Source organism: Eubalaena glacialis, chromosome 2, assembly GCF_028564815.1.
Source record: "Eubalaena glacialis isolate mEubGla1 chromosome 2, mEubGla1.1.hap2.+ XY, whole genome shotgun sequence".
Classification (NCBI taxonomy): Eukaryota; Metazoa; Chordata; class Mammalia; order Artiodactyla; family Balaenidae; genus Eubalaena; species Eubalaena glacialis.
Genome location: NC_083717.1, coordinates 30,290,415 through 30,305,059, shown reverse-complemented (window position 1 = coordinate 30,305,059; position 14,645 = coordinate 30,290,415). Strand labels below are relative to the sequence as shown.

The 14,645-nt window shown below is 37.3% G+C and overlaps 1 protein-coding gene across 19 annotated transcripts in view; it reads left to right on the top strand.

Annotated features, from left to right (window-relative positions):
- ZMYND11 (zinc finger MYND-type containing 11) overlaps positions 1 to 14,645 on the top strand; it is a 130,159-nt gene that overhangs the window by 110,228 nt on the left and 5,286 nt on the right. For all 19 annotated transcript variants that reach the window (XM_061179732.1, XM_061179730.1, XM_061179738.1 and 16 more), the window contains 6 exons: positions 602 to 679; positions 1,552 to 1,670; positions 5,804 to 6,011; positions 6,386 to 6,454; positions 7,254 to 7,526; positions 7,847 to 8,032. In XM_061179732.1, coding sequence (XP_061035715.1) covers positions 602 to 679; positions 1,552 to 1,670; positions 5,804 to 6,011; positions 6,386 to 6,454; positions 7,254 to 7,526; positions 7,847 to 8,032 — 933 coding nt within the window. The remainder of the gene's footprint in view (positions 1 to 601; positions 680 to 1,551; positions 1,671 to 5,803; positions 6,012 to 6,385; positions 6,455 to 7,253; positions 7,527 to 7,846; positions 8,033 to 14,645) is intronic.

Genomic DNA, 14,645 nt, shown 5'->3' with positions numbered 1-14,645 from the left:
TTCCATTTCAAATATGACTTTTTAAAAATTCGTTAAACATGTTTATTGAGTGTCTACTATGTGCTGTGTTAGGAGGAATAAAATGGGAATCAGGATGCTGGCTTCCTGCTCATACAGTTGTATTCTGAAGAGGGAGACTCAAGAAAAGGACAGACAAAATAGGTTTCTTTACAAGTTATAAAAAAATGTTATGAAAGAAAATAACACTAAGACAGAGAATGAGGCAAAGTAGGGACTGCTTTTATTGGTAGCGGATATTTTATATGGGTAGATCAGGAGACATTTCTGAGGAAATAGCCTTTAATCTGAGTGCTGAACTGGAAAGGTATCAGTGAGGCTGGGGAAGCAGAGGTCAGATGCAGTGGCCCCCTAAGGAATCTGTCCTCTATTCCAAGTGCAATCTGGGACCTTCGGGAGGTTCCAAGAAGAAAGTGGCAGGCTCTTCTGGTATTATTCATTGGAAAATTAGAATTTTAAGCTTAAGGGACAAAACTGAAGACTGTATACATGAAAGAGAATGTTAATTTGCATGGATCTATTTTATATAGTTTTATGCATGTGTGTATTTTATGTAGGCTAAATAGTTGATTTTCTTTTTCAGCTGGATGAATTACAACTTTGCAAGAATTGCTTCTATTTATCAAATGCTCGTCCTGACAATTGGTTCTGCTATCCTTGTGTATGTAAAATTTTGAGATTTTTTTTTTTAACCTCTTAAGTGTCTGATGTCTTACTCTAAGGAAGTTTATTTCCAATTTGCTTGAAGATTATAATCCTTCTAAATATTTTTCTTTGTGTCATAGTATGTATGGTTTTAATGAGTATAAAAACTGAAACATGGGGAAAACAACTTGGGATCAGTATCCATTTGTGACTTTAAAATGAGGACCCTCAAGAGTAGGAATAAACATTGAATCCCTTAATATATAAAGTAAAAATTTGCTTTTCCTCTCATTCTCTCACAAGAAATCTAAGTCTTTATATATACTTATAGCTGTGTGATTGCCCCTAAAATGGCATGATTTCAAGGAGTGTTCCAGGGGCAGTTGCCCACCCCCGGCCATGGTGTAAGAGCCTGCCTGAGAGCCCCTACTCTCCGAGACATTACTGTGCTCCTCAGTCACTTGAGGGTCTCATTAAAATTTGCATCTCTGACTTGATAGATCGGGAGGAGGGCCTAAAATTCTCCCATTTCTTATAGGCTCCCAGGGTTGGACTGTATTTCGTGAAGCAAAGTTAGGGTGTTCTGTTTGCCACTGTTACACTGTTGGCTTCATTCCAGATGCCACAGGCTATTGAGATTCTTTTCACTGTCTTTTCTGCGAAATGAAGGTCCACATTGCTTATGCAAATTTTAATTTTTTTGGTGTTTTTCTTGGAGGCAAAATCAGTCAATCCTGGGGTGGGGGTAAGTTCTGTGTGCTTAGGAGTTAGAAAAAAAAATATTTTCAAAATAATGGATTATGCTTGACTGAGTAGTTCAGTATTAATGATATTCTTGTATTTAATACTTTAAAAGTAGTATGACAAGGTAAAACATTTTATTTCCAGATACCTAATCATGAACTGGTTTGGGCTAAAATGAAAGGTTTTGGATTCTGGCCGGCCAAAGTCATGCAGAAAGAGGACAATCAGGTTGACGTCCGCTTCTTCGGTCACCACCACCAGAGGTAATCATGTGCAGCCATCACCCCTGGGCCTCCAGGAGTCGTGGGGGGTGCCCAGTCCTGCTTTACCAGTGCTCTGGGGGCTTTGCCATTAGAAACGGTGTGAACTGTATTTCATTTTATTTTTTTATAAATTTATTTATTGTATTTATTTATTTTTGGCTGCGTTGGGTCTTTGTTGCTGCGTGCGGGCTTTCTCTAGTTGCAGCGAGCGGGGGCTACTCTTCGTTTCGGTGCGCGGGCTTCTCATTGCGGTGACTTCTCTTGTTGCAGAGCACGGGCTCTAGGCGTGCAGGCTTCAGTAGTTGTGGCTCACGGGCTCAGTAGTTGTGGCATGCGGGCTCAGTAGTTATGGTGCACGGGCTCAGTTGCTCCGCGGCATGTGGGATCTTCCCGGACCAGGGCTCGAGCCCGTGTCCCCTGTGTTGGCAGGTGGATTCTTAACCACTGCGCCACCAGGGAAGCCCTGAAGTGTATTTTAAATTAAAAAACAAATCAGCACATAACTTGACTGGGCACCTAACAGTGCTTTCTATACATGGTATTTCAGATAATGGTTGCTAAACAGGACAGTTTCAATAGTTGACACTGTTGAGTTCCAAAGCGTGTTAATGGTGGGATTGAATCCATATTAGGAGTTAAGTGGAAGGCTTCTCAGGATGTGTTCATTTCATAGAATTGTAATATCATTACGGTAGTTTCAACCGTACTTTCAAGGTTCTGTCAAAGCCATAGACAAAAATAATTAACTCAGGAGTACAGGAGAGTGTCGATGTTATGATCTAAGAATGTGTATGAGGGAAAAATTTGACTTAGTTTTTTGAATTTCATTAAATAAACAGTTAATTTAGAAAAATGAAGAATTCAGTTATTTTTAAAAACCATACTACTAGATGAGAACAAATCTGATAATCAGAATTTTCCTATACTTTCTTTTTTCACTAACTTTAAAACAACTTTATAGTATCTTCAACCATGAGTGGTATTTTATTAATAATATGAGTGAGTTTGTTTTATATCATTCAGTATATACTGTGCAGAAAATATTTTAAAAGAATATTTGAGCTGATTTACTTGGGTCCTTAGAGTAAGTTTGTCATCTGAAGAGGGAATTAAAACAGAAAATTACATTTCCAGAGTCTTTTTCCCCAGACTTCTTATTTCTTGGAAGATTTTATCTAAAAAAATTATGGACAGATGGGACTCTAAGGACTTTACTTTAGAAAATAAAAGATCTACAATTTTACTATAAATACAATTTTACTATGAATCTTTTTCATTTGCTTTTCCTGGTTACAATATACCCAGCAAGATATTTGAAGTGAATGATGGGGACATACCTTAAAAATGATACTCTATCATGTTAGAATAATTGATATATTAAAAAATGAACTCTATAAAAATAATAGAGTTTTAATTACTTAAGCCACATGTTATATACCAAGAAGAGATGGCCTATAAGGGCCCCCAGCTGCAAGTTTTCATTAATAAATACTTTTTTAAAACTATTGTAAACATTTTTTAGTGTGCCGTTCAGTGGTATTAAATACCACATTGTTACGCAGAGATCACCATGAATAAATACAATAAATATTCTTTAGCCAGTTTATCATGTCTCTACACTTAGGTGGGAGAAAAAAAATTTAAGCAAATAAATGATTTTGGACCAGTCCCTCTGTATGCTCACACCAGAACATGCTGCTCCCTCCCTAGACCCTGAACCCTGAGCAGATGGTAACGTTCCGGGAGTAGATGCCTGTGGTCCTGGTAAGTACAGGCAGGGTTTTCATAGGGTATGCAGGGTTCTGCCTGTCAGAGGAAAAAAAGTAGCTGATAGGGTCTGACTGTCAGCAGGGCTAAATCTTTCTGCTGCCTGTAGTTGGAGGGAGCAATGGCACAGGGAAGAAAGAAAGGGGACATTTTGGGTTCATTTGCCATCAGATCACTGAGCCATTTTATTGTGCATATATTCAGAGAATTCCGGATTGACAGATGTGTAGGTATAGCCAGATTCGATTTTACCTCTTTTTGTTAAACTTACTGTAAATTGTGGGGTGCAGTTTGCCTTTTATTTTTAGTGTAGGTCAGATTGCATGCTCAGTGATACTCTTTAAAACTGAAATCTGATTATCTACAATAATGGAGATGATTAAGAGAGAATAGGTATGTTTTTATGAATTGCATTGAGACTTAAGTCTCATGTTAAGAATAGATTCAGTAGATTAAATCAGTAGATTAAATTCAATAGATTAAAGGCAGTGGCCATGTATGTAGAAGTGCCAACCTAATAATTAGGCACAGCGAGGACCCTCACTGGGTTCCACCTGGTAATAGATAAATTGAATAAATTTAATAAATTCAGTAGATTAACTAGATTCGATAGACTAAATATATCCAAGGGGATAAGATTCTCTCCTAGGTCACAAGTTGATTCCAGGTAGTCAGCACTGCTTATAACAGAAATCTCTCTCAAAAAACATACTAGTTTTAAAAACTGTTTTAACACTTTTATTGATTGACTGGTATGTAATAGGTGCTCAATAAATGTTTGTTGACTGAAAGAGTAAATATAATATAAATACAAGATCTAATGGCAAGGAACTCTTCCACAAGCAAAATTTTATTTGCACTCTTTTTCAAAGTGTAGTTTACTTTGGTTTCTAATAAAGCACTGTCAGATGACACTGTTAATGTAATACTTATAAATAAGTTCAAATTTAACAATTTCAGTTATCATTACCATATAACTATGGATTATTATATATTTAAAATTTGCTTTTAAATTCTAAAGCAAACAGCTTAGTTTGTACAAGCAAGTTAGAAGTCTACATTTTTGGCTTTAGGCATATGTGCCGGGATTCAGTAAGATCCCTTCAGAACAGTCATAGGTCTAGTATTTGTGAAACTCCTAATAAGACTGAAAAGAGCAAATCTGTGTATTCATAGTGCTGGATCCCAACTTGTACCCTGTGCTCTAGAAAATGTCTTATTAACTGTGGCTCACATGTCCTTATATTTTCTTATTTCATTTGTGACATCCCTTCTGCCTAGAAGTCCTCCCCTCATATGGTCCCCTGTTTAAATCTTACTCCTCCTTCAAGATGGAGCCCAAATGAAACCTGTGACCACTCACAGCCAAAACCCTCTTCCTCTCCAGACTACCCCAGAGTCACCTCAACTCTGTGCTGCATTGTTTTATCATTGTTCCTCAGTTAAAGGCAGTGGCAATGTATATAGAAGTGCCAGCCTAATAAATTAGGCACAGTGAGGACCCTCACTGGGTTCCAGCTGCTAATTAATAGCTTTCCTTAACCCCATTTTGGCAGCATCTCTGCCAGCTGTCAAATGAGGCGGGAACGGTCATAGGTCCCACGCACTGTGTGCTTTGTGGTGCCTTCCACTGGCACACGGTAAGCCTTGGTTGAGCTGGATACTAATTTAAGTCCAGTCAAGCGATTAGCACCAAGGAAAATTTTCTTAAATTTCTAGCATTCTTCCCAATAGAACCAAATGTAGTTTTAGATCAACTTACGTGTTCGCAGTTGAGTACTTGGTTGCTGAATGATACAAACAGTTTTCCATTTATTGATCATGGTTCATCTGATGAATAGGGATGTGATGACTTACTAGATAATAATTGTTAGATGCCCTCATTTTGTATGTAAGTGTCTCATGAAAATTTCTGGGCATTCTATAGTTCTAACATGCAAATGGCTAGATTTTGAATAATTTACAGTATTCAAAACAATGAGATATTGAACATTTTAAAAAGAGCTGTGAATCACTCCCATTCTGAGAACTTTGCTTTGATGACTGTGAAAAACAAATGTCACTTCACCTATTTTCTACTTGGTAAGAGTTTTTATTCAAGCCACAAATTGTACTTTACAATGGGTAGAGTTTCTACCATTTTGGAAATTTCTTCTTCTTCTTTTTTTTTTGATGTGGACCATTTTTAAAGTCTTTATCAAATTTGTTACAATATTGCTTTGTTTTATGTTTTGGTTTTTTGGCCACGAGGCATGTGGAATCTTAGCTCCCTGTGTGTTGGAAGGCGAAGTCTCAACCACTGGACGGCCAGGGAAGTCCCTCCCATTTTGGAAATTTCTAACCATCCCTTTCAATGTTGTTCACAGGGCCTGGATTCCTTCTGAAAACATACAGGACATCACAGTCAACGTTCACCGGCTGCATGTTAAGCGCAGTATGGGCTGGAAGAAGGCCTGTGATGAGCTGGAGCTGCATCAGCGCTTCCTTCGTGAAGGGAGGTTTTGGAAGTCTAAGAATGAGGACCGAGGGGAGGAGGAGGCAGAATCCAGCATCTCCTCTACCAGTAATGAGCAGGTGCGAGGCGCCAGTGAGAGCCTGTCGGTTCTTGTTCTGCATGTGCAGGTGTCAGCGCACACTCCTCCCCGGAACGAGCAGACTCTGGCTTTCCTGTAACATTTGTAAAGTGCTCTGCGAAAGAAGCCAGAACCAGTTCCAATACACGGAAGCCACCACCAGCCCTGATCCTGACTCTACCAGCACATTAGCTCTTTCAAGCCCTCGGCCCAGAGGAGTCATTCCGTGAGTGCCAACCACGTGGTCTTGAAAGAGCTAATGCGGAAGGGAACAAGTGCTCCCCCCTGACCTGTGGGTCCCTGGCTAGTCTTAGCAGCAGAGAAGTGTTTCATAGTGTCGGGAATAATGTGCTGTTACTTTTATGATGCCCACAGCTAAAGGTCACTCAAGAACCGAGAACAAAGAAAGGACGACGTAATCAAAGTGTGGAACCCAAAAAAGAAGTAAGTTGCCTGCCTTGCAGTGTCCAGGTGGCAATTGAAACAGGAAATATTTTCACAGTTGTGATCAAGGCAGTGCTCCTCACAGGTCCTTGCGAAAAGCATTGCCGTCAGTCTACCTGTAGCAACCAAGTTGGACCCAGTCTTCCCACTGTTCCCGTCATAGAGTAACACACTGGAGCTGCAAGTCTCCTTACCAGTTAAACAGCAGTGACCACGGCTGGCTAAGTGGGAGGGCACTTTGCTGTATTTTCTAGAAATCTGATATTTTCTCATAGTATTAATAAAAAACAAAAAGTGTTTATCCAACAAATCAATGAGGCCAACATTTTAAAACTGGAGGAAACTATGGCTGAGCTCAGCCTTTTAAAATTATATAATCCATGCATATTTTAAAATCAGGTGTAAATATGGGCAAAATCCTCACACATATTCAGTGAGAAGTGGTTTAGGGTATTTGTTAAAGAATCTAAACCAAAGAAGTGACTATAAATTGATAATGATTTTGTATGATAAATTTTTTTGTTTAGTCTGTTTTGAAAAGAAAAACCATAATATTGATATGTAATTGGAAATGAAGTTCCTGTTTAGAATTATCGTACCTACTAATTGCATGTGTTTTAAATTTTTTAAAATTTATTTATTTTTAATTGTGGTAAAATACACAAAACAATTTTCCATTTTCTTACATGGTTTTTGAACTGCAGTTTTTTATGTGGCTATTTATGTATATCACTGTTTTTCTCCTAATAGAGCTTGCACTTGAACTAGTGAATTCTATAGCACTTTCCTTATCCTTTAGGAACCAGAGCCTGAAACAGAAGCAGTAAGTTCCAGCCAGGAAATCCCCACGATGCCTCAGCCAATCGAAAAAGTTTCTGTATCAACTCAGACCAAGAAGTTAAGTGCCTCTTCACCAAGAATGCTGCATCGAAGCACCCAGACCACCAGTGACGGAGTGTGTCAAAGCATGTGCCACGACAAATACACCAAAATTTTCAATGACTTTAAAGACCGAATGAAGTCTGATCACAAGCGAGAAACTGAAAGAGTTGTACGAGAAGCTCTAGAAAAGGTAACGCAGCCTCCACCGCCAGTGTTGCCTTCAGACATCTGGGCAGGATAAGTGAATAGTCTTCCTATTGTGGTTTAGCTTCTGTCACTTAGGCATCAACCAGGTAGCTGCTTTTTAAAACTAGGACTATAATAAAATATCTTTTTATAATATTTTAATTAACAGTAGCACTTTTCTCATCTAAAATATTTTATAGCCCTTAATGAAATAAAGGGAAGAGGTACATCAGTTAAGTAGAAACTGTGTATTAAGGTTTTGCTTAATGGTCTGTGTAAATTATGAGCTGACATATTGTGGGTTAACTTTTTTTTTCATTTCAGCTGCGTTCTGAAATGGAAGAAGAAAAAAGACAAGCTGTAAATAAAGCTGTAGCAAATATGCAGGGTGAGATAGACAGAAAATGTAAGCAAGTAAAGGAAAAGTGTAAAGAAGAATTTGTAGAAGAAATCAAGAAGCTAGCAACACAGCACAAACAACTAATTTCTCAGACCAAGAAGAAGCAGTGGGTAAATACCACTATTTTCTTAGAATCTGATTTCTGAAAAATATACCATAGGTATGATGAAAATTAATTCAGAAAGATATATATGGATATGCAAAAATTACTCCTGAAATAAGATCTGATGTGAAATTGTCAACTTTAATTAACTTAAAAAATTTTCTTTAAACTCCAGATCCCACATTACTGAGTATTGCTCAGGATTATTTTGTTAAATTGAGATTATGATACTTTGGGACATAACATATTTAGTATAACTGATTTATATAACTTTTCCATCTATGCGAGTATTTTATTTTGATAAGTGGGCTGGCCCTGACTTTTGCTGGTAACTCCTGACAGGTAATATCTAACTTGTAAAATTGTAAATGTAAGTATTGTAATAGCAAACTAAGGATTTTCAGATTTTACTGCACTTAACATTTATACATTAGATTCTAGTAAAGAAATCGATTACTTTTACTTTATGATAGTAACATCTCACGGGTCTCTAACTTAACTGGAAAACTGGCAAATGTTCATTGTTTTATTATGTCCTGTTTGTGACTCCTATCTTCCGCCCAGATCAGCAGCTTCTGAGCATACAGATGTTTCTCTGCCAACTGACTGAGCTATGTGGACAAAGTTTTGTTCCCAAAAGCTCATAACTTGCTTTTAATTTTGATGAATTACTGTATGAAGTTTTATGATTCTTCATTTGATCCAGACTACATTCTGAAAAGAGTCTTTAAATACATGTAAATGTTTCATGAGGGAAAATAAACATTTTAAAAATTTTGATGAAGATTTGACAAGAAGGAAAAGAGAAACAGATATAACTTAGAAGAATATATGAAGATAACTTAGAAGGAAAGACAGATGAATGATGAAATATAAATATCACTAGATGGAATTATTAAGGTGTGCTCAAGATCTTATCAAGCAGAATGCCCCAGCACCATGTCTATAATTCTGTCTTCATGCAAAGATGAGAGAAGCTAGAAAGCAGACACTAGACTTATAAGGGGAAGTTCCCATAAGTTTACTCATGAATCAAGGAAATGGGAAGAGGTGGCTAAAATAAAGAATTATAATACTGCTTTTTATAACATTTTACCATTGATGAAATAGCTGAAGTTGGTATTATTATACCTATTTATTTGATTCCACATATAAATGATACCATGCGATATTTGACTTATTTTACTTAGCATAATGCCCTTGAGGCCCATCCATGTTGTCACAAATGGCAGCATTTCCTTCCCATCTCGTGGCTGAATAACCTTCCAATGTGTGTGTGTGTGTGTGAGTGTAGTAATATATATACGTACATACACACTACGTCTACTTAATCCGTTCATCCATTGATGGACGACATGTAGGTTGTATATAGATATCTTGCCTATTGTGAATATGCTTCAGTGAACATTGGAGCACAGATATCTTTTCGATACCCTGTTTTCATTTCCTTTGGGTAAATACCCAGAAATGGAATTGCTGGATAGTATGGTAGTAGTATTTTTAACTTTTTGAGGAACCTCCATACTATTTTCCATCGTGGCTGCACCAATTTACATTCCCACCAACAGTGCACAAGAGTTTCCTTTTCTCCACATCCTTACCAACACTTGTCTTTTTTTACGATGGCCATTCTAACAGGTGTGAGGTGATATATCACTGATACTGATTAGCATTTCCCTGGTGATTGGTGATGTTGAGCTGTTTTTATGTGTCTGTTGGCCATTTGTATATCTTCTTTGGAAAAATATCAATTCAGGTCCTCTGCCTATTTTTTGATTGGGTTATTGGGAGGTTTTTTTTCCATTGAGTTGTATGAGTTCTTTATGTATTTTGGATATTAATCTCTTATGGGATATGTGGTTTGCAAATATTTTTTCCTATTCCAAGCGTTGCCGTTTTATTTTGTTGATGGTTCTCTTTGCTGTGCGGAAGCTTTTTAGTTTGATGTAGCCCCACTTTTTATTTTTACTTTTGTGGCCTGTGCTTTTGGTGTCAAACAAAAAAAATATCATTGCCGAGACCAATGTCTAGGAGCTTTCCCCCTATGTTTTATTCTAGGAGTTTTATGGTTTCAGGTCTTGTGTTAAAGTCTTTAATCCATTTTGAGTTAATTTTTGTGTATGGTGTAAGATAACAGTCCAGTTTCATTCTTTTGCACGTCATTGCCCAAGTTTTCTCAATACCACTCATTGAAGAGACTGTCCTTTCCCCATTGTATACTCTTGGCTCCTTTGTCATAAATTAATAGACCATGTTTGCATAGGTTTATTTCTGGGCTCTCTATTCTGTTCCATTAATCTATGTGTCTGTTTTTATGCCAAACCATACTGCTTTTATTTATACCCATTTTTTTTAGATAAGGAATATGAGGCTTATGAGATTAAACAGAGTGACTAGAAACCTGGTCGGTAGAGCTGGGACTCACCCTCCTAAGCTACTTCTGCTCGTATATCATTTCTAGTAGACTGGTAAAAGATTTAGAATTATTCTTGTATTATAGTTATTCTTGTATTATAGTTAAATCTTACATTATTGTAAGAAGCTGTACAGTACTGTAGGACAAGAGAGTATGTAGGTATGTCAGATACCCAAAAAGTGGATGTTAAGATGGCATACAATCAAGAGAAACATAGTAAGAATGATACATCCTTTAAATATATCCACAAAGAAAAGCAGAAATACAAAATGATGAATGCATTAAGTAATAGAAGGGATGGTGCTGCCTGAAGTATTATTTGAGGATGAGGAAACTAAGAAGTTAAATGAACTTGGTCTAAACTCACTTGATTAATTAGCACAGATCTGAGATTCAAACCCAAATCTGACTATTACAGCTACTTCCAAAATTAAAATATGCTATCCACACTTTTTAAATAGTAACCTCACTGAAGTCACAATTGCTGACATAGTAAAATCACAGGAAATATACCAGAGTACTATTGACATTTGGACCAAAAAATTGGGGACACTCCTGTGCACTGTAGGATGTTTAGCAGCAGCTAAGCCTCTATCCCCGCCCCCCGAGTGGTGACAATCAAAACTTCTCCAGACGTTGCCCCATAAGATGAAGGCTGAGAATTAACCACTGGTTTTTAGACCATAAGTGACCTTGATAATAGCGTATTCAGTGGCAAGGCACGGGTGAAAGACTGCAGTGGGCTTAAAAAAGAGGGGAAGAGAAAAATCTGAAATAACAAGTGTAGGTAATTCTTCCAAGATGTTTGGGAAGGGGAGCAGAAAAATGGGGGTGGTAGATGGAAAGAAATATGAGGTAAAGAGCCTTTTTAAAAAACTGTGGTAAAATAAATTTACTATCTTAATCATTTTTAAGTTTACAGTTCAGTGCTATTAAATACACTCATGTTGTGCAACGTCACTGCCATCTTATTCCCATAACTTCTTTCACCCTGTAAAACTGACACTCTTTACCTATTAAACAGTCACTCCCTGTTCTCCCCTCCCCCCGCCCCTGGTAACCACCATTCTACATTGTGTCTGTGACTGTGACTACTGTTGGCACCTCTTATAAGTGGATCACACAGTCTTTTTAGGACTGGCTGATTTAACTTAGCATAACGGCACCGAGTTTCATCAATGTTGCAGTATATTGCAGAAGTTTCTCCCCTTTTAAGGTTGAATAGTACTCCAGTGCATGTATATACCACGTTTTTGCTTATCCATTTACCCACTGATGGTCACTTGGGTTACTTTCATGGTTTAGCTATTGTGAATAATGCTTCTATAAACATGGGTGTACAAATATCTCTTTGAGATCCTGCTTTCAGTTCTTTTGGGCATATACCCAGAGTGGAATTGTGTGGTTCTATGGTAATTATATTTTAAATTTTTTGAGGAACCACCATGCTGTTTTCCACAGCAGTTGTACCATTTTACGTTCCCACATGACAGTGCACCAGGGTTCCAATTTCTCTACATCCCCACCAACTCTTGTTTTATTTTGATAGTAGTCATACAAATAGGTGTGAGGTGGTGTTTCACTGTAGTTTTGATTTTGCATTTCCCTAATGACTGGTGATGTTGAGCATCTTTTCATGTGATTATTGGCATTCCTGTATCTTTGATAAATGTCTGTTCAAGTCCTTTGCCCATTTTTTGAGTTGAGTCTTAGGAGTTCTCCATATATCCTGGATATTAATCCCTTTTCAGATACATGATTTGCAAATATTTTCTCCCATTCTGTGGGTTGCTTTTTTAATTCTGTGGGTAATTTTCATAAAGTGCCATTTGTCTATTTTTTTCTTTGTTAACTGTGCCTTTGGTGTCATATCCAAAAATTCATTGCCAAATCCAGTGTCATGAAGTTTTTGTTCTTTATTTTCTTCTAAGAGATTTATTGTCTTAATTCTAAGATCTTATTGTAAGATCTATGTCCTTGACCCATTTTGAGTTAATTTTTATATATGGTGTTAGTAAGGGTCCAACTTCATTCTTTTGTATGTGGATATCCAGATTTTCCAGCATCCTTTGTTGAAAAGACTATCTGTTCCCCATTAAACGGTCTTGGCACCCTCATCAAAAAACAATTGACCATATATGTTTATTTCTGTGCTCTCTATTCTGTTCCATTGGTCTGTATGTCTGTCTTTATGCCAGTACTTCACAGGTTGGATTAATGTAGCTTTGTAGTAAGTATTGAAATCAGGATGTATAATTCCTCCAGATTTGTTTTATTTTTTCAAGATTGTTTTGGCTATTTGGGGTCCCTTGAGGTTCCATATGAAAATTCGGGTGGGTGTTTCAATTTCTACTATAAAAATGTCACTGGGATTTTGATAGGGATTGCATTGAATCTTCAGATCACTTTCAGTAGTATTGACATTTTAACAATATTAAGTCTTCCAATCCATGAACATGGCATGTGTTTCCATTTATTTATGTTGTCTTTAATTTCTTTCAACTCTCATTGTACAAGTCTTTCACCTCCTTGGTTAAGTTAATTCTTAAGTATTTTGGTTTTTTTAGGCTGTTTTAAATAGAATTGTTTTCATAATTTGCTCTTGAGATTGTTCGTTGTTTGTGTATAGAAATGCAGTTGATTTTAGTATATCGACTTTGTATCCTGCTACTTTGCCAAATTCATCTATTAGTTCTAGCAACTTCGTTCTGGAGTCTTCAGGGTTTCTACATATAAGATCATATCATATGCAAAGATAATTTTACTTCTTCCTTTACAATTAGCATGCCTTTGATTTCTTGGTTTGCCTAAGTGCTCTGGCTAGGACTTCTAGTACTATATTGAATAGAAGTGGTGAAAGTGGGCATCTCTGCATTGTTCCTGATCTTTGAGTATGATGTTTGCTGTGGGTTTTTCATATGTGGCTTTTATTATGTGGAGGTAGGTAGTTTCCTTCTGTTCCCGTTTGTTGAGTGTTTTTATCATGAACGTGTGCTGAATTTTGTCAGATGTTTTTTCTTCATTGACTGAGATGACCATGTGGTTTTTCCTTCATTATGTTGATGTGGCATATTACATTGATTGATTCTTATATGTCGCATCACATCATTGGTGTATAATTCTTTTTTTTTTTAATTAATTAATTAATTAATTTATTTTTGGCTGTGTTGGGTCTTCATTTCTGTGTGAGGGCTTTCTCCAGTTGCGGCGAGCGGGGGCCACTCTTCATCGCGGTGCGCGGGCCTCTTACCGTCGTGGCCTCTCCTGTTCCGGAGCACAGGCTCCAGACGCGCAGGCTCAGTAGTTGTGGCTCACGGGCTTAGTTGCTCCGCGGCATGTGGGATCTTCCCAGACCAGGGCTCGAACCCGTGTCCGCTGCATTGGCAGGCAGATTCTTAACCACTGTGCCACCAGGGAAGCCCTATAATTCTTTTAATATGCTGTCGAATTCCATTTGCTAGTATTTTGTTGAGGATTTTATCTCAATGGTCATAAGGCATGTGGATCTGTAGTTTTCTTTTCTTGTAGTGTCTTTGTCTGGCTTGGTATCAGGATTATGCTGGACTCACAGAGTGAGTTAGGAAATAGTCCCTCCTCTTCCATCTTTGAGAAAAGTATGAGACGGTTTGACAGCTCTTTAAATGTTTGGTAGAATTTACTAGAGAAGCCATCAGGTCCAGGGCTTTATTTATTGGGAGATTTTTGATTAATAGGTCAATCTGCTTATTAGTTATGGGTCTATTCAGATTTTTTCAAGATTTAGTCTTGGTAGGTTTTGGGTTTGTAGGAATTTGTCCATTTCATCTAGGTTATCCAGTTTGTTGTGTATAATTGTTAATAGTGCATTGTTACAATCCTTTTTATTTTTGTAGAATCAGTAGTAAGGTCCCCACTTTTATCTTTCATTTAGTAACTTGAGTCCTCTCTTTTCTTCTTGGTCCATCTAGCTAAAGGTTTATCACTTTTGTTCATCTTTTCGAAGAACCAACTTTTGGTTTCATTGATTTTTCTTTATTATTTTCCTCTTCTCTATTTTGTTGTTCTCTGTGCTAATCTTTATTTATTTATTTTTTTCTTCCTCCTGCTAACTTTTGGTTTAGCTTGCTTTTTTACTAATTCCTTAAGGTGGACTTTTTGGCTACTGATCTGAGATCTTTCTTCAGGTAGATATTACAGCTATAAATTTCCCTCCGAGCACTGCCTC